We start from the raw sequence: 20,789 nt of genomic DNA on the forward strand, positions 1-20,789 counted from the left end.
AGCACCTTCAGTTTTTTTCCGATTAGCGTTTCTTAGCTCACCTTCCTGCTCTGCGTGGCGGGGAGAAGCAGATGTAGTAAGTGACACGGCAGCATGACGTGAGGAGGACCGAAACTCTTTCAAAATAGATGATAGAGGAATCATGTCACTATTCAGAAAAAGGGTGGGGCTGGGGGAATGTCTTGCTGTGTATTTACAAAAACATTCAGGGCTCCTTCACACTAAGGACATTTTTTCCATTTTTCCAAGAGCAGGCGATTTTCAAAATCGCCCTCAAAACGCTTGTGCAATGATTCCCTATGAGAGAGTTCACATCTGAGCGGTTCGCTTCCGATCCGCTCAGCAAAGCGGTGCCTGTACCATTTTTGAGGCGATTTTGCCTCAATGGAAGGTATAAGAAAAACGCATATACATTTATTCCTTTTTGGGTCAAAGAGTTCGCTTCCTGACTCGTGTCAGGGAGTTAAAAAACGCAATTGCTCTGCAAAAGCGCTTATTGAAAGCGCTTTACAAAAACCGCAGCACCCACCCGAGCATCGGGAGGAGGAAAAAAAATCGCCCACAAATCAAAAATCGCTGGCGTCAGCGATTTTGATTTTAGATGTGAACGAAGCCTCATAGCAGATTTCAGTATTAGTCCCCCCCCCCCCCCCCCGTTTGCACTGTCTTAAAAAAGTTCTGTTTAGCAGAAAAAAATGGAACGGATCTGAATGATCATAAAATCCAGGATTTTCAAGGGGGGGGATTCCTGATAGGTCTCTTTTGGCAAGCCGCACACTACCGCGCATGTGTTTGCCCACAAAATCCACATGATGCACAGCATTTCTCCACAAAATACACACAATGCGCAGTGTTTCCCTACAAAATACACATGATGCAGTAGTGTTTCGCCAAAATATATATAATATGGCAGTGATTAAGTAGCCAGATAACCCCCCTTTATTATGGATAACGAAATTACCCCACCCCTCTTTAGTATAGGTGACCAGATGACCCCCATTTATCACACAGGTAGCAGACCTGAAAATCGAAATGTGGGCAACATTCACCAGAAAATCGCAATGTGAGCAGCAGTGACCAGAAAATCGTAATGTGGGCAGCAGACACCTGAAAATCGCAATGTGGGCAGCAGTGACCAGAAAATCGTAATGTGGGCAGCAGACACCTGAAAATCGCAATGTGGGCAGCAGTCACCAGAAAATCGTAATGTGGGCAGCAGAAACAGACACCTGAAAATCGCAATGTGGGCAGCAGTCACCAGAAAATCGTAATGTGGGCAGCAGACACCTGAAAATCACAATGTGGGCAGCAGTGACCAGAAAATCCTAATGTGGGCAGCAGACACCTGAAAATCACAATGTGGGCAGCAGACACCTGAAAATCGCAATGTGGGCAGCAGACACCTGAAAATCGCAATGTGGGCAGCAGTCACCAGAAAATCGTAATGTGGGCAGCAGACACCTGAAAATCGCAATGTAGGCAGCAGTCACCAGAAAATCGTAATGTGGGCAGCAGACACCTGAAAATCACAATGTGGGCAGCAGTGACCAGAAAATCCTAATGTGGGCAGCAGACACCTGAAAATCACAATGTGGGCAGCAGACACCTGAAAATCGCAATGTGGGCAGCAGTGACCAGAAAATTGTAATGTGGGCAGCAGTGAGCAGAAAATCGTAATGTGGGCAACAGACACCTGAAAATCACAATGTGGGCAGCAGTGACCAGAAAATCGTAATGTGGGCAGCAGACACCTGAAAATCGAAATGTGGGCAACATTCACCAGAAAATCGCAATGTGGGCAGCAGTGACCAGAAAATCGTAATGTGGGCAGCAGACACCTGAAAATCGCAATGTGGGCAGCAGTGACCAGAAAATCGTAATGTGGGCAGCAGACACCTGAAAATCGCAATGTGGGCAGCAGTCACCAGAAAATCGTAATGTGGGCAGCAGTCACCAGAAAATCGTAATGTGGGCAGCAGACACCTGAAAATCACAATGTGGGCAGCAGTGACCAGAAAATCGTAATGTGGGCAGCAGACACCTGAAAATCACAATGTGGGCAGCAGTGACCAGAAAATCCTAATGTGGGCAGCAGACACCTGAAAATCACAATGTGGGCAGCAGTGACCAGAAAATCCTAATGTGGGCAGCAGACACCTGAAAATCACAATGTGGGCAGCAGACACCTGAAAATCGCAATGTGGGCAGCAGTGACCAGAAAATTGTAATGTGGGCAGCAGTGAGCAGAAAATCGTAATGTGGGCAGCAGACACCTGAAAATCACAATGTGGGCAGCAGTGACCAGAAAATCGTAATGTGGGCAGCAGACACCTGAAAATCACAATGTGGGCAGCAGTGACCAGAAAATTGTAATGTGGGCAGCAGACACCAGAAAAAAAATGCACCTGTGAAAAAAAAAACAATTCACTTACCTGACAGAAGTCTTCTCCTCTCCCAGCATCTGGCACACAGCTCCCCGAGTCCTCCTGCAGCACATCTCCCGCGCTGACAGGCAGAGTGCAGGGCTACGGCAAGATGGCTCCCGAAGCCCTGTACCGGAGACACAAATAGTCTCCAGAGCAGGGCTTCGGCAGCCATCTTGCCGTAGCCCTGCTCTGCCTCCCGGGAGAGTGCAGGCTGCGGGGAAGAAGCTCTACACCTGGCTGGGGGGTCCCGCAATTGAGAGGGCGTCAGCGCTCCCCCCCCACACACGGCTGGCGGGCCCCCCTGCGGCTGATGGGGATCCCAGCGCACACACATGAGCAGGTGGCAGCTGCACTATAACAGTGGCTGCCGCTGCTTAGATTCAGGAGGCACTTCCGGTCTAGGTGCGAGGGGGTGGTTCCAGACACCCCAACACCCCCTTCCGTGCGCCAATCCGACTGCATCAGTCCGTTAAGCAGAACGCAACTATGGCTCATGCAGGAGTTTTCCAGATTAGCTGGACAAAGCAGATGCTGATGGAATCAATACTAGCTTATGCGAATGGATGGTGTACGATCTCACTACGCTGCTCGCCGCGTACTTTTGAAAAAAATACTCACCTGCCTCTGTCCATTCGGGTTCTCCGCCACTGCTGCCACCATCCATTGGGGTCCATGCTTGGAAGAAACGCCAGTATACCGATCCCAGCTCCAGCAGAAGCATCAGGCTCCCACTGGTTTGCAACAGACCAACGGGAATACTCCCCAGGGAGGATTCTCATTGGTTCACTGATTGTTGGACCCATGAACATCCTCTCTGGAGCTCAGGGAGGATTCCTATTGGTCTTTAAAGCCAATTGTAGCTTGATGCTTCTGATGGTGCTATGGGCAGTGTGAAAAACTGATGTCAAACTTCACAAACTGATGCATTTAAATGGAAACATCCAGTACAGTGTGAAATGCCCTATTTCAACTGCAATGTTTTTCTGCTCAATTTAATTTTTGTCCTCAGATATTCTTTAAAGTACTCTGACCACCCAGCCCCCCCCCCTTATACTTTTATACTTTTAATACAGTTTTATTAGTGGTGCAGTAATATTAGTGGTAACGGTGCACCATTACCCAGACACCTCCCATACCCCCCCCCCGTGTCCCCTGCGCCGCTCAGCCGTTGATTATGGGTGGGGAGGAAGTAGCAGTTCTTCCTCCTTTCGCCGATCCACTGGCCGATTTAGTTCCCGCACCAATTGGAGCCACGCTGTAGATGTTTCTATCTAGTACCGACCTCAATCTGTGGTGATTGAGGTCGGTACTAGATAGAAACATCTGATCAGCATATGCTTGTTCAGGTCTATGGCTAAAAGCATTAGAGACAGAGGATCGTCAGGACAGCCAGCCAATCTGCATTGTTTAAAAGGAAATAAATATGGCAGCCTCTATATACCTCTCCAGTGGCGTAGCTAAGGAGCTGTGGGCCCCGATGCAAGTTTTACAATGGGGCCCCCCAAGCACTCTATACGTAACAATTGATACGGCGCACCAAAACCTGCCAATGGCAACTACAGTGTCAGAGGTGCAAGAAGGGGATGGGGAACAGTTTGTTAATGATTACCACTATTCAAAGTATCTATAGAAGTGATAATTATGAGCACAGGACCCCTCTGGCCCAAGGGCCCCAATGCGGTTGCAACCTCTGCAACCCCTATTGCTACGCCCCTGTCCCTCTCACTTCAGGTGTATTTTAATGTAGGACCACAGACATACAATTTCGAAGTCATTATATCATTATCCAGCCTGCCTTTCAGGTAATGCCATCTGTATAAAAATCGAAATACCTTCCTCTGGTCACAAGCAGCTATAGTAGGCCCCAAGCACTGTATTAATATGAAACCCATAAACCTACCAAGGACAGCTGCAGCATCAGAGAGGTGTAATCAGAGTAAGGAAACAGTTTGTTAACTACTCTACGACCGCTCCACGCCAATGGACGTGGCCACGGCGGCAGCCCCAGGACCGCCTAACGCCAATTGACATCAGGTCCTGGAGCCGGCTAATGAAGGAGATCGCGCGCAGGCTGCGCGCGCATCTCCTTCTCGGGGGCGTAATCACCGCCTATTTACATGTACAGAGCTGCGATCGGCGCTTCATAGGTTAGGCAGTGATCGGCTGTCATAGACTGAAGCCTATGACAGCTGATCACCCTGATTGGCTGGCGGGGGAGGGATGGAGGGAGCAGGGGGAAAAAAATGAAATAAATTTCATTTTTAATTCAAAAATTCATGAAATAAATATTTATATAAAAAAAAAAAAATCAGAGAGCTCTGTTGGTGGGGGGAAAAGGGGGGGGGAGGGGGGAATCACTCGTGTGCTGTGTTGTGCAGCCCTGCAGCTTGGCCTTTTAGGGAAAAAATAGCCTGGTCTTTAGGGGGGTTTAACACTGCGGTCCTCAAGTGGTTAAGGACCACTGTCGCAAAAATCTTAAAATTTAAAATACATGTAATCACATACACATAAAAAGCATGTTTCCTCCAGAGTAAAATGAGCCATACATTACTTTTCTCCTATGTTGCTGTCACTTACAGTAAGTAGTAGAAATCTGACATTACCGACAGGTTTTGGGCTAGTCCCTCTCTCCATAGGGGATTCTCAGCATGGCCTTTATTCTTTATAAAGACACTCCCTGAAAAATATTTATACAAAGATGCTGGACAGCCTCCCTGCTTGCTGCACACTTTTGTGGCAGTTGGGCAGAGCAGCTGCCTTTCACTAAGTGCTTTAGAAAATAAACAAAACCCTGAGAATCCCCCATGAGGAGATAGGCTAGTCCAAAACCTGTCGGTTCTGTCAGATTTCTACTACTAACTACAAGTGACAGCAATTTATGGCTCATTTTACTCTGGAAGAAACATACTTCTTATTTGTATATGTTTACATATATTTTAAATTTTAAGATTTTCGCAACAGTGGTCCTTTAAGGATTACTACTATCAATGCACACATAAAGGTGATCATTACCAGCATAGCACCAATTGAAAAGCTAAAAAGCTGGGTGAAGCAGAGCCCCTAGTGGGCCCCTCTGGACCCAGGGGCCCAGGTGTGGTCTCAACCTCTGCATCCCCTATTACTACACCACTGGACACATGCCAATCTAAATGTGCCCCTATTGTCATATGAACGCTGCATCTACCCCCTAAATGCGGCGTCATTCTTTATCATCGATACATATTGTTTTCTATTTATTTTATTTTCCTACTTGCTCCACACACTGAACTGTACCACAACTAGAGACTTAATACAGGACACTAAAGGGGAGAAGAATTTTTTCCTGCAATTAGCCTTCCTATGGCTGTTGCAGTGTTCAGTCCTAGAGCTCAACCGTTGTTCTGTTTTGCACCTACAGTATTACTATTTTTAATCATATGCGCAAGATTTCCCACCATTTATATCTTCAGCCCTGCCAATACAGGATTCTTGCCTGTTTCACATACCCTTGGTTCCTTCATTATGGATAGAATCCACCAGAGGGCGCTAAGTGACTGCGATGTGTATTTTCATGGGATGCAATAAGTGACTGCGATGTGTATTTTCATGGGATGCAATAACTCCCTGAAGTTTCTTAGGAAATTGCGGCTCCCTAACTATTAATCGGGAACTTTAACGGAGAACATCTCTGGGTGGTTGGAAAACATATTGAAACCTCTGGTCAGTAAAAGGCAAGCGTGAATTAAGGGCGCCTGGAAATTTGGGCGCGTAGTTAGGGTCAGTAGTAAAATATTGGTATTTAATACCAATATTTTACTACTAAAACGTAAATATCAATATTAAATATCGATATTTTACTATGGACAGTTCCAGTTATCTACAGAGCCAAGAAAGAAAGGACTCCGCTATGTGTTGTCTCAGTGGAGGTTGAGAAGGTATTCAACAGGGTACATTGGCAATTTCTGGAGGCCTCTCTGACTCAGATTGGTCTGTGTCCCAAATTTATTGCAAGGAGTTTTGAATCAGGATGATACCATTTAATGGCTAACTTAGAGATGGATAAACAGTGAGCTTTTGGGTTATAAAAAGCCTTCGTCGGACTGGTTCCTGACAAACACTGAAAAACACAGCTTACATACACTGACATATAGAGGAGAAACATTCTTTAGCAAACATAAATGTAATTAGATGCCTCAACTGTTACTGAGGAGGCTTTCCCAGGCATCCTGGCTAAATTAATAAGATCAACAGTTCCCTCAACATAACATAAAGTAGACTCCGAGTTCAAATTGTTACTGGGCTGGTTACATGCACCATTAACATACCTCCCAATTTTTTGAGATGAGAAAAAGGGACACTTAAGCCACGCCCCTGCCACACCCCTGGTCATGCCCCCACCACGCCCCTAGTCACGCATACCATAAAGATTTCATAAGAAAATATGTTGTTTTATAATTCAAAACACATTGGTCCTTTCTATCCTGGTTAATTTTCCTCCATAGTAACATTTTAAAAATAGTAATATATCAATTTAAAGGATTGGAATAAAGTTTAGAGTCAATCAAACACATTTTTAGTATAGAAATATATATATTTATATAGAAAGAGGGACAAAGTTCTGAAAGAGAGACAAAGTTCTGAAAGAGGGACAAATGAGGGGGAAAGAGGGACAGGGCTCGCAAAAAAGGGACTGTCCCTCCGAAAGAGGGACAGTTGGGAGCTATGCATTAATTTTAAGCTTAAGAGAATTGTGGCATTTAAAACCAGCACATGAAAGCAAATACAATGAATAGTGACAGTACACACCATCTTACACAGCATATGTGTAACGATTGGTGTCAGCACACAGAGAGAATCTGATTGTTGATGATCTGCAGAATCATCAACAATACAGATGTATACTTGATTATAGGTGATCTGCAGAATCACCTATAATACAAGCAGGGTCGGACTGGGACACTAAGGGCCCACCAAGGAAGTTTCAGCCTGGCCCCCCCCCCCCCCCCCGATCCCCTCCTCCTCGCCACCCCCCCCCCCCCCCCCCCCCATTTTGGGCTCACATACACATGTACTCTAGAAATTTTGCATGAGTTTATGGTAGGGAAAAGATTGTGAGCACTTCTGAGGACAGTCTCCAATAGGGATATGTCCACATGCGGCGCGCGCAGCGCGCCGCAGCGAAAGTAAATGGGTGTCACCACGCACTGGAACATCGGCGTGGTCACGATGAGTCATGGGCAGACTTAAAAAAAAAAAAAAACACAACATAAGTAGCGGTGTTATTCACAGAGATTAGGTCCGACCAGATACATTTTAGATAAAATATTCAAGTAGTTACATGCCTCATGATAATTCATCAAGTAGTCAAATCGCAGCAGATTTTCCGACAAAATGCAATCAGGTTGGCGGCTGATACCCCCACAAAATGCAATCAGATTGGCGGCAGATACCCCCCAAAATGCAATCAGGTTGGTGCCAGATACCCCCCCCAAAAGTGGGCAGCAGTGACCAGAAAATCGTAATGTGGGCAGCAGACACCTGAAAATCGCAATGTGGGCAGCAGTGACCAGAAAATCGTACTGTGGGCAGCAGACACCAGAAAATCGTAATGTGGGCAGCAGACACCTGAAAATCGCAATGTGGGCAGCAGTCACCAGAAAAGCGTAATGTGGGCAGCAGACACCTGAAAATCGTAATGTGGGCAGCAGACACCAGAAAATCGTAATGTGAGCAGCAGACACCAGAAAATCGTAATGTGGGCAGCAGACACCTGAAAATCGTAATGTGGGCAGCAGACACCAGAAAATCGCAATGTGGGCAGCAGTGACCAGAAAATCGCAATGTGGGCAGCAGTGACCAGAAAATCGCAATGTGGGCAGCAGACACCTGAAAATCGTAATGTGGGCAGCAGACACCAGAAAATCGTAATGTGGGCAGCAGACACCAGAAAATCGTAATGTGGGCAGCAGACACCTGAAAATCGCAATGTGGGCAGCAGACACCTGAAAATCGTAATGTGGGCAGCAGACACCTGAAAATCGCAATGTGGGCAGCAGACACCTGAAAATCGTAATGTGGGCAGCAGACACCTGAAAATCGTAATGTGGGCAGCAGACACCAGAAAATCGTAATGTGGGCAGCAGACACCTGAAAATCGTAATGTGGGCAGCAGTGACCAGAAAATCGTAATGTGGGCAGCAGTGACCAGAAACCCCCCTCCCTCACCTAGGGGCCCCCCCTCCAGAATTGCAGCCAGCGGCAAATAATCACTTACCAGCATGACGGAGATGAGATCCGTAGCTCTGCGTGCCGCTGGCTGGTCTGCTCTCTGCTTCCTGAACTGACTGTCCAATCACGCTCTCGCAGTACTTCCTGCGAGAGCGTGATTGGACAGTCAGTTCAGGAACCAGAGCAGACCAGCCAGCGGCACGCAGAGCTACGGATCTCATCTCCGTAACTCATGCCGTTAAGTGATTCTTCCCCGCTGGCTGCAATTCTGGAGAGGGGGGGGGGGGGGAGCGCGGAAGGGGGGCCCCTAGGTGAGGGAGGGGGGGGGAGGCTTCCGCCCCTCCCCGCCGATCTGTGCACAATGTCCCCCCTTCCTGCGCTTAGCCCCCCTCCTTTTTAGCACTGGGGCCCCCAGGAGGCGGGACGGCCGGGGCCCACCGATGGGACCATCGGTGGTTCGGTGGGCCTGTCCGAGGCTGAATACAAGTATGACTAACCTCTGGACACCTAATGAGTAAAGTGCTAGATGAACTGAAGGCTATCTCCCGAGGTGCGGGAGATGTAAACGGCTCGGCCAAGAGCCACCGGAGGGGCAGGTGGCCCTGGGCAGTGCAGAAACTATCTCCTTGATAGTGAGGACCTGGTAACCAGGGATAATGATATCAGATGGTAAACTGTACTGCAGCCAGGGTAAGAGACCACTGGCTGCTAACAGGCCGGACTCTCTGAGGAGCGGGAGTCCTGGTTGCAGCTGACACCTGGTGGAATGGTGTTACTGCTAGTACAGTTAGACCAGGGGTCTCAAACTCGCGGCCCGCGGGCCATTTGCGGCCCTCGATACAATATTTTGTGGCGCTCGCCGGCAAAAGCTTACTTATAGTTCGCTTCAGTGCTCCCAAGTAATCCGCCGCATCCCCGCTGCTAAACGGGGGCTGCAGAGCCCTCAAATCGCCCGGGGGGTAATACGCCGGCATTTCCTGGAAGGGGCAGAACTTTCAGCTTCAGCTCTGCCCCTCCTGACGTCAATCGCGGCACATCGCCGCCTCTGCCCGCCCCTCTCTGTGAAGGAAGAGTGAGAGGGGTGGGCAGAGGCGGCGATGCGCCGCGATTGACGTCAGGAGGGGCAGAGCTGAAGCTCAGGAAGCTCAAAGCTCTGCCCCTTCCAGGAAATGCCGGCGGATTTCCCCCCGGGCGATTTGGGGGCTCTGCAGCCCTCGTTTTGCGGCGGGGATGCGGCGGATTACTTGTAATTGGAGCACTGAAGCGAACTATAAGGTAAAATAGGCAAATAGTTCGCTTCAGTGTGAGTTTGATTTTGAAATAAAAATCAATGCAAGGGATGGGGGGGGGGCGGGAGCTGCTGATTGATTGATTCCCTTATGCGGCCCAGCCTCATCCTGACTTTGCCTCCTGCGGCCCCCAGGTAAATTGAGTTTGAGACCCCTGAGTTAGACTGAGCACTCAGGGAGAGTGACAGCTTGAGTGGTCGGGCAGGCCAGGTCGGCAACACACGAGCAGATCAGGTACAGAGAGAGAGAGACTGATTTGGTAACCGGGTACAGGCAGGGTCTGGCAACAGGTAGACAGATATGCAGAGGTACCGAATCAGAAAGCAAGAGAAAGGTCGACAGAGCAAATGGTCATAACATATAAGTAACACAAAGTCCTAGACTGGGGTGTGAGTTCCTTGATCTCGACACCCTGGAACTAGTCTAGAGTATAACACAGTAATAGCACAGTGTTCCTAAGCTTGAGTGTGTGGTCCTTGGTCACAACACCCTGGAACTGGTCTAAAGTATAACACAGCAATGACACAGTATCCCTAAGCTTGAGTGTGTGGTCCTTGGTCACAACATCCTGGAACTGGTCTAAAGTATAACACATCAATGACACAGTATCCCTAAGCTTGGGTGTGGGGTCCTTGGTCACAACACCCTGGAACTGGTCTAACATATAACACAAACGTAATCTGGCTAAGTGTGAATTCCCAGGTCCTCCTGGTTCTAACACACTGTGAGATCTGACTGGTCTGAGTGCTCACACGTTAGTATTCGCAACGGCAGACAACCAGCAACTGACAAGCAAGATCTATATATACTTGCAGTGCTGTGCAGCTCCGCTCGAGACACTCAGCCAATCCAGAGTCCAGCTGGGATCAGCTGATCGGCCTGATCAGCTGATTCCCCTTCTGCTGGTATAAATGTCCTGTCGCCTGGTACGCGCAGCTCTCTGTAGCAGCATAGAGGGCTGCTATAGCAGCATAGAGGGAGCTATTGTGGGGGGGCTTAAGGATCGCTTTAAAGATAACGGGACCCTGTCTGATCCCTTCCCCGTCTGTAACAGGATAAGGCAGGGGTGTCTCCTAACCCCCCTCCTATATGTCATATGCATCTGACATTGCGTAACAATCCATCTATCCAAGGCATTCAGGCAGGCGACTCTCATGTTAAGGTAACACTTAAAGGTACACTATGGCGAACAATTTTAAAATTTAAAATATGTACAAACATAGTCAAAAAAGAAGTACGTTTTCTCCAGAGTAAAATGAGCCATAAATTACTTTTCTCCTATGTTGCTGTCACTTACAGTAGGTAGTAGAAATCTGACAGATTCATAGGGGATTCTCAGCAAGGCTTTTATTCTTTATAAAGATATTCCCTAAAACGGATTTAAACAATGATACTGTCCAGCTTCCCTGCTCACTACACAGCTTTTTGGCAGGTGGACAGAGCAACTGCCATTCACTATGAGCTTTTAAAAATAAATAAATCCCACACAATCCCTTCATGAAGAGATGAACTAGTCCAAAACCTGTCGGTTCTGTCAGATTTCTACTACCTACAGTGACAGCAACATCGGAGAAACGTAATTTATGGCACATTTTACTCTGGAAAAAACGTACTTCTTTTTTGTTTATGTTTGAACATATTTTAAATTTTAAAATTTTTCACCATAGTGCCCCTTTAAGTCATCCCAAAAAAATTAGTTTTACTCACCTGGGGCTTCTACCAGCCCCCTGCAGCCATCCTGTGCCCTCGTAGTCTCGATCAAATGCTCCTGTCCCCCGCCGGCAGCCACTTCCGTTTTCGGCGTCAGGCCCGACAGGCCTGGGAAGGCAAGTGATTCTTCGCGTTCCTGGCCACAATAGCAGTATAGAGGCCACAGATGAGTACAACTCATTTTTTTTGGATGACTTAAAGGAGTTATCAGGCAATTCTAATGAAAATAAGTGCTACTTACCCGGGGCTTCGTCCAGCCCCAAGCTCCCGGTCCCCGGCGATGACGTCAGGCCGACCTGGAGGTACTGCGCCTGTGCGAGCGGCACTTTCAATTACCGCCACGTGGTTCGGAGCGTACTGCGCAGGCAACCAAGGAATTAACTTCATCCCAGTCAGTAGCTGATTTCCCTTGAGAAATCTTTACCTTTTCTCAAATAGATCATCACGAGGCTCTGTGTGGCTAATATTGTTGTGCAACCCCTCCCACAGTGCAATGTCATGTCATGACCATGGTCCTCACAGTTTCCTGTCGGTGAATCTAGTTGCATTATGGGAAATAACATTTTTTCCAAATACCAAACAAGCAGTACCTCCCTCTGTGCATAGAACGCTCAGTATCCAACATTCTGTACAGATCACGTGGCAGAACTACAGATGTTGCCACTAGAGATGGCCCGAACTATTCGCCGGGTGAATACTTCACGGCGAACAACGCGTGTTCATGTTTGCGTCTGTTCGCGAACATATGGTATGTTCGACACGCCCCCTATACATTATAATTGAGCCAAATATTGACCTCTACACCAGAAGTAAGGTGAAAATTAGAAAAAGTCTTTATTCTTGATCCAACATCAGTATAAAAAAGCTCACGCGTATCGGAGCATGGAATGGCTCCTTAACCTCCTTGCCGGTCTAAAAAATCCGGCAAGGAGGCAGCGCCGCACATTTTTTTAATTTTTTTTTTTTAAATCATGTAGCGAGCCAAGGGCTCGCTACATGATAGCCGCTAAGCAGCGGCATCCCCCCACCCACTCCGATCGCCTTCGGCGATCAGAGTATGCAGGGAATCCCGTTGAGAACGGGATTTCCTGCAGGGCTTCCCCGGTCGCCATGGCGACGGGGCGGGATGACGTCACCGACGTCATGGACGTCGGGACGTCATAGGGAATCCCGATCCGCCCCTCAACGCTGCCTGGCACTGATTGGCCAGGCAGCGCAGGGCTCTGGGGCGGGGGGGAGCGACTCGGCGCGGCGGATTGCGGCGGATCGACGGCGAGCGGCGGCGATCGAAAGTTACAAGCAGCTAGCAAAGTGCTAGCTGCTTGTAACAAAAAAAAAATTATGCAAATCGGCCCAGCGGGGCCTGAGATATCCTCCTGCGCAGGTTACCCCGAGCTGAGCTCGGGATAACCGGCAAGGAGGTTAATCATAGCTTGCAGAAACATGTGTTACACAGATTAAATAGTGTAAGGCCACTCCCAGAGGGGGTGTACACATTGGCCTTAAAGTTGTGTACATGGTATTTAAAAATGGTATAGACCATTAGCGATACAAATACATTACTACAACACATGGACTAGCATCTTGATTCCCATGCTCCCAGTTAAGTATACACGTGTGTGCAGCAGTCTTTTCTCCTTTCTTCAAATATTGACCTCTCACCCCAGAGTCAGCAGACACATGGTAGCCAATCAGCTATCCCTCCAACCTGGACCACCCCCCACCTATCAGAAAGCAAGCACAGCAGCCATTTTACACTCTGACTGTGTGCTGTGTGAAGCAGTTTAGAGAGAGAGCTGTGCCATAGATAGGGAAAGAGTTAGTTAGGCCTGTGTTCTGTGTCCCCAGTGAAGTTTCTTGCTGCTACAGTATCAATTCACCATCTACATAAGCCCCAGAGCCCTTCTAAAGGCTGTGTTTTGATCTTGTATCTTGTATTGCCGTTCATTGTGTCCACACAGTGCACTTTAGCTGTTGCAGACAGGTGCAGACAGTGCTTAGTGCTACAGTAGTTCACACTTCTAAGGTGCTGCTACTGATCCCAGACAATAGACATCACTATCTTTAGAGGAGCCTGGCTCCCACTTCCTTTGCAGGAACTTTTGTACAGCAGCAGACAGATCTTTGCCTCCGAGCAAACATAGCCTTGATAAAGGGGTCCTATGTGGTGGCTGGATGGTGTAATGGTTAACGGCTCTGCCTCTGACATGGGAGACCAGGGTTCGAATCTCGGCTCTGCCTGTTCAGTAAGCCAGCACCTATTCAGTAGGAGACCTTTGGCAAGTCTCCCTAACACTGCTACTGCCTATAGAGCGCGCCCTAGTGGCTGCTGCTCTGGCGCTTTGAGTCCGCCAGGAGAAAAGCGCGATATAAATGTTATTTGTCTTGTCTTGGCTATGTGTCTCTGAAACATTGGCCATATCTTTTACATGGAACCAATAAAGATTACCTTTGGATGTGCCAGCTCTTTTCCTTGTTGAATGCTGTGCAGAGGGCGTCATCCCTCTTTTCAGCTGTTGCACTCCCCTTAGATCCTTTAGTGCAGGGATGTCAAACCGGTCCTACGAGGGCCGAGGTCCTCACACATTTTTTACACAGCTCAAATTAATTGATGGGTCTGAATCAGGAGAGGTGTGGTCCATCAGGTAGAACACATTACTCTCTTTCTCAGTCCATCCTAAACACTGGCATGGATCTTGCCCTCCAGGCCTGGAGTTCGACACCTGTGCTTTAGTGCGAGACAATACTACCAATGTGGTTTATTAGAGAGACAGGACACGGGCGACCCAGATTATAAACCCTAAATCAACTGGTTCCTATGGCAGCAGATTCGGAGATTGTACATGTCCTTGACCCCTCGGTCGCATGTACATAGGAATCTCACATCATTTGAATCTTTGTGATTACTGTCAGTGTTCACGGACTACAGGATCTCAGTTCTGTATCCTGAGTTAATATGTTTGCTACAAGTGAGATGCTGGTTTTGGATATGAACTTCAAGGGGAACAGTTGGAAAAAATATTTACCTTAAACCACAAGTCCACTATATCAGCTTCCTTTCATATAATATCATGGTGAGGTGGTATAGGTGTCCTACTTGGACTGCTAAATGTAAACCAGGGGAAACTGATACATGCTGGAGATGTCAGTTGCATGTAGGTTCATATTTCAACATTTGGTGGCAATGCCTGAACATACAACCTTTCTGGAGAGCGATCTTCGATCTCAATGAATCCCTGTATTCAGAAAAACTCCCTTTCAAACCTGAAACCACATTGCTATACTTACTCCAAGGGAAAGTTTCCCAGGCCAAAAAATCCCTCACAGGTTATTTCATGATAATTGCTAAATTGTTTAAAGCACACAATTGGAAGAGCCCATCTATCACTACTATAATGCCCTCTATGTAATCACTTACATATATGTATAGAACACTTTTATGACCTATAACAGTAAGCCAGAGGCCAGAGCCACCAGGACTGCCAGGCACATGAACTCTTTTTTTTCCTCGGCTGCCAGCCTCTTGAACTCCCTACACATATTCCCTACCCCACTTTAAGCCAAGTTTCTGAGCTGTTCTTTTTCTCAGACAAGCGGATAACCTGCCCACAAGAGTTAAACCAATTGGTCCTCCTGTGTCGCAGTTTTTTTTAAATACTTGACCTGTATAGTTATTTTTTCATCTACCTATCTTGTACTTGAGCTATGTTCTGTGCCAAACTCAATTCTGGGCATGACTAAGTCATGATTGGCGAAATAAAGTATTCTGTATTTATTTACAGAGATGGATTAAGGTAAGATGGGGCCATAGACAAGCAACAACTTTGGGGCCACCCTTAATGGCCACCTGACTTTTTGGGTAAGATTTGTTGGGGGCTTGCATAAACTGGGCCCCTAGACTCTCTCCAGGCCTGAGTCACCTGCCTAAGTTGTCTTGTGAATCATCCGGCTCTGTTTATATATATTATTTGAAAACCACAAGTTAAAACAAAACATATATTAATGTTAAAATTAGTTTATTAATATTTTTGGTATACATAAACTATAAAAAAACAATTGTAGCCTATTTACAACATCCATTATCACCAACGACATGAAATAATAGCCTGCCACAGGGGCGTACTTGATGTGTACACAAAATAAGTGAAATATTTGATAAGAATTCTTAATAGTCTCACTTTTTCCTCTAAACTGAAGGTTATGTACAGCACAACAATATGCAAAGTCATCAAAAATAACACAAAATATTAAATAAATATTAGAAACCATATTATACCAATCATTACATTCATTACATTTAAATACTTAAATATTAAATAAATATTTATTTAAAAAAAAGCTGTACGTCTATAGAAATTCATATGCACATATGGATCCTATGAAAATAAGTATATATGTATATATATGTATATATGTATATATATATATATATATATATATATATATATATATATATATATAACTGCACATACATAAACATAGTAGAAAAAGATTTTGATTTTAAATATTTACAAAGAATAAATATTATTATACGTACAGTGCTATATTATAGCACTCAAGGCTATTCACCTTGTGTTTGAAATTAGGTTATTGCGCATTGTGACAGTTGAATTTGACATGTTACAGTGTCAGAAGGTTGCAGTAAGGGAGGATTGCAGTAATGGTAGGGCTATTGTTTCCTAACAGCTATGTTAATGCAAGGCATTATGGGTAAACTACACTTGAGCAAGCCTCTAAGATTCCTCTTTGGCCTGTCCAAAGTTCTTATCATCAGCTGGACTTCTGCAAACCTCAGAGAGTTAGATAGATCTGTTTGAGGTTCTTAAGGTGTACTTGGCCTGCAAACGGTCCTAAGAATCAGCTAGGCAAATGCAAAGTTCGTAAGGTCACCTCAAGAAAGGTTATAAGGATAAGCCTTGCCAATACAAGGTTGGTATAGTAAGCTGTGGCTATTCAAACTTTTAGCGCCACCTTGACTAGCTTGCTTCTAAGGATAAGCTTGGTCTAAGCAGGGTTCCAAAGGGTGAGCTAAACTAATGCAAAGTTCTTATAGTCAGCTTGATGTATGCAGGGTTGAAAAAGGTTCACCTGGTGGTGAGTCCAAGATCTGTATGGCGATCTGGGTCTTTGCCAAGTTAGCCTAAGGGTTAGCTTGACTTGGGCAACTTATAAGTGCAGGCTTGAACTGCCACATCTCTCTACATATCACGTTTTACACCATAAAACCAAGGCAATGCTTAAACCCAAAAAATACAACCTTAATGTACCTAAAATGCTCAATCAAAAATGATGGATTAAATAAGTATCTCCATCCTTCTCAATCCCTCAAAGGTCTGCAGATAGATGTTCCACATGCAAACCATCTTCCCAAAGCTGCCAGCAAAACATGTATCATATAGCTTGTCTAATCTGTGCACTGTTGGTGCCTTAAGTGAGACCAATGAAGCTACATTTTAGGTATTTTCTTATAAGGTAAAATATAGAGGAATAAGAACCGCAGCCAGGTTTTTATTGTCCATTAAGACCCCATTGTTGAGAGTTTGTCATACTTCCTGTTGAATTTGTGGGACAGGAAGTGGCAAACATTCTCCAGTAGAGATACAAAGGGTACTAAAAACCTGACAGAGGTACTCACTCTATTACAATACATCTAAAAGTTAAGAAGATAAAGTTTTGACCGGAGATCCACTTTTAAGACAAATGATAAAGTGTTTTAAAACAAACAAACTTTGTGTGACACGGTCACAACAAGGGGTCTGATAAAATAATATTAAAGAAAAGCTCCATAGGAGACAAACAGTCTTTAAACTGTGCGGTATGTGGCACAGGTGCATGCTACTGGGACACTCAGGTACTCCAAGCTGAATGCGTACTTCTTTTCTTGGATGTGTTTGTGTGGACATTCTTTCTTACGTAGAACTAGCATGGTCTGATTGACCTGTACGGAGTTTAAGGAGGCACTTTCCCGACCAAGCTTAGGATGAATGCAATGATCGCACAGGCATTCGGCAAAGGCAAGCCTCTGAGGATATCGGTTCTCATCAACGTCAATCCTGTAGGGATAGAGAACAGAACATCAGAAAAGCTGCAGTGAAGCAAGAATTTTAATACTCTCACATTAGTTAACCATGGTGTTGACTGGTAGAGACCTACAATATTACATCACCACCTAAGTTGATGGAGGCTACTCTGTGCTGTTGTCAACTCAATGGAAAAAAATCACAAAGTGAAAGCTCAGGTCCAAAAAAGTTAGTTTTGGGTAGTGTGGAAAGACAGTGGAGTCTTGGCTTTCTGTCTGTGTTCCTATTAGTCTGAGTTCCACTCAATCATGGCTTTTATATGAACCTTGGTGGTCCGAGGGACAGGGTAAGAGTCTTAGCAAATAGCAATAGAGATATTAAATCTCATAGAGAAAATTTTGCAGCAGGAGAATTAATGGAGAATGCAGTGATCAATTTGATTAGATGACCGGCTTGTAAGCCTGTTATTAGTTGGTTACAATCATGTGATTGAGTCTCATTTCTTATTCCTGTGTAGGCTAAACAGAGCTAAGCAATCAGGGAAATACAAATCGATCACCTGTTCAAACAGATCAGGGCCTTTATTTAATTAACTTTTTAGAGTATTCTTCTAGGAGATACCGTAATTTTTCAACTTCTCTTTATAATAACTTTTCAGCCCTCTGCAATTGAAAAAGTATCAACAAGTAGTTGAAAAAGTTCTGACAAAATTATTCTGAGTATTTTCCATCATATCCTGAAACTGCCCCACATGAGGACACTGGCAGTAAAAAAGAAAAAAAAGTCCCTAACAGTTCTAATCCCTTATCCAAATGTAAATGTCCCATGTAATTGTCTTCTAGGAGTACCCCCGACCCCACCACCACCACCTTTCCCAAACCAAAGAGTAATAGATTTCTTAGCTGATAAGATAAAATGCCTGGAGAATAGACCTACCTGTAGGACCAAGGTGAAATGGATCGCAGATTGACATCTGAATTACGTGACAGCTCTGAGAATTCTGGGCATTTCTTACTGGGGTTTCTCTTGTGCCTCCTCATTCTTCTCTCAGCGTCATCCACAATGGGGACCAACTTCACGGGGTTGTACTTATCCCAGTGCATCTTGCGACCAATGTATTGCTGCACTAAAAATTCAGGATTGCTCTCAAGGTCCTTATCGCTGAAGCAGTGCACATGATGATCGTGATGATGGATTTTGTCGATATGAGGTTTCAAGGGATTTCTTGAGCTGACTGAGACCGCCAACAAGAGCAAAACCCACTGAAAGATTAAAAAAAAATAAGGTGGATGTTAGCTTTCAATGGCCTGGTTTTGTAGACTTTAACTCATAATTACTACGTATCTTCCAATGGAGTCTACTTAAAACAATAATAAAGCCTGAACTTAATAATAATGTTAAGTGTAAAAAAATAAATGAGGCTTGATAAATGTATCCAACATTCTTTTAATTGATGCACTTCCATTTAGGCCAATATTTTACAGGGTCATTCAAAGTTTACTATGTAACATCAAAGACCTGGCTAGACTATTTCAAGGTGCATGACCATCTTGAAACCCTATTGAAAAAAAAAAAACAACAACAAAAAAAACTGAATCTTATACTTCAGCCGCTGGCAACTAGCCCACTGAGTTAATAAAAACTCATAAAACTACAGTCTACTTTCTAAAGCCATCCACCGAGACAAAACATTAAAAGGAAACTGGATAAATAAAATGGACAATGTAACATTCTTTATTTTTTTTCATTCAGATTTTTTTTTTAATTGGATTCTAATGCATCCATTGCATTTCACCTAATCTGTATAATTAATTATGAATGTTTTTCTCCACCAAAATCACAAGCAATTTGCTAAAATAGTTTAAGGTGCAGTACCTACTCCAGACATTAGATGATACTGTGTAAAAAATCACAAAGTCTTTTTGGATCAGCATTTCATGATTTTCTTTAACTAAGGCTCTAACATTAAAAACTAGCAGCTCATAAAGTCACCTACAGATATAGAAGAATTACTTTTCATGGACTAATACTAATAATAATTAATAATAATAATACAATATCAAATTATGAAGGAAGGCAAAACCAAACATTTTCCAGTAACACTGTGTCTTACCATTGTATGCATGGCTTGAAGTTGTATTTGGTCCCTTCTTTGGAATGGGAATTGAAAGTATTTCTTGTTATAATCCCAGAAAGGTTTTGACCAGTTGAGTTTATCATTTTGTACTCAGAGAGCTTCATTATATACTCCAGGCACCTGCACACAGTTCCCTCCCATGGAAACTCCAGCACAACCTGCATTTTGTTACGTAGAGGGAAGTAGTTTTTTACAATCCGGCCACTTCCTTGTGTGCAGGTAATTCATTCATGAATCTTTATTTCTCAAATGTTGCCTGCAGGGTGCACTCTTCTCCACGCCGTCTTCTCACCTGTCTCGTGTACAACCTGCAGAATTTCTCCTGTTCCGCGCTGTGAATTTCCAGACACGAGATCTTCACTGCTATTATAAAGGTAATCTTATCAGTGGCCGGCTAGGAAATGAAAATTCTCAGACAGGATGTTCCGGGGCTGGGAAGGGTGCAGAGAAGCATTGCTAAACTAAAGCTGCGTACACAAATGCGATAACCGTTGTCTGAAATGCCCGATAACGACCATTTCATCCGACAATCGTTATGTGTGTACAGCGACCTCCGATCGATATTGCTCAGGCATCATTAATGATCCATCCTGTTGGATTTTTAATGACCCTGATGCCTGAGCCTGACCGCTTGCAATGCTTTTTTACAAGCCGCACCGTCCGATTGAAACCACTCCGACATCCGCCCATCGGCATCCCTCTGCCCCCCTCGATAATACACATCGCTAGCCTCAAGGCTAAGGATGTGTCTGTACTGCATTGTTCCACGAATTGTCGTTTCTCGATCCCCGATGGGGAACAATTCATGTATGTGCTTAGCTTTAGATATAAGCAAAGAAGCAAAGGCTAGCCGACCTTCATGCCCCTTGACCAATCACTGACCAATTTTACCACCTCCATTTAGTAAGAGGGTCAGTAGTTTTTGAATACTATGATGAGATTGTGTAGGTAAACCCTTACACTACATGGATGTGGTAAAATTGGTCAGTGTTTGGCCAAT

At 45.0% G+C, this 20,789-nt stretch overlaps 1 protein-coding gene across 1 annotated transcript; it reads right to left on the reverse strand.

The window, feature by feature from the left end:
- Window positions 1-16,101: 16,101 nt before the first annotated feature.
- Window positions 16,102-19,849, reverse strand: IL17C (interleukin 17C). The gene is made up of 3 exons (XM_068259754.1): window positions 19,766-19,849; window positions 18,589-18,914; window positions 16,102-17,685 (listed from the first exon to the last, which is right to left on the reverse strand). The coding sequence occupies exons 1-3, from the start codon at window positions 19,775-19,777 to the stop codon at window positions 17,436-17,438; spliced, it is 588 nt and encodes a 195-aa protein (XP_068115855.1). The 5' UTR covers window positions 19,778-19,849; the 3' UTR covers window positions 16,102-17,435.
- Between the last annotated feature and the right edge of the window lie 940 nt (window positions 19,850-20,789).

The sequence above is a fragment of the Hyperolius riggenbachi genome, chromosome 11 (genome assembly GCF_040937935.1).
Source record: "Hyperolius riggenbachi isolate aHypRig1 chromosome 11, aHypRig1.pri, whole genome shotgun sequence".
Taxonomy (NCBI): Eukaryota; Metazoa; Chordata; class Amphibia; order Anura; family Hyperoliidae; genus Hyperolius; species Hyperolius riggenbachi.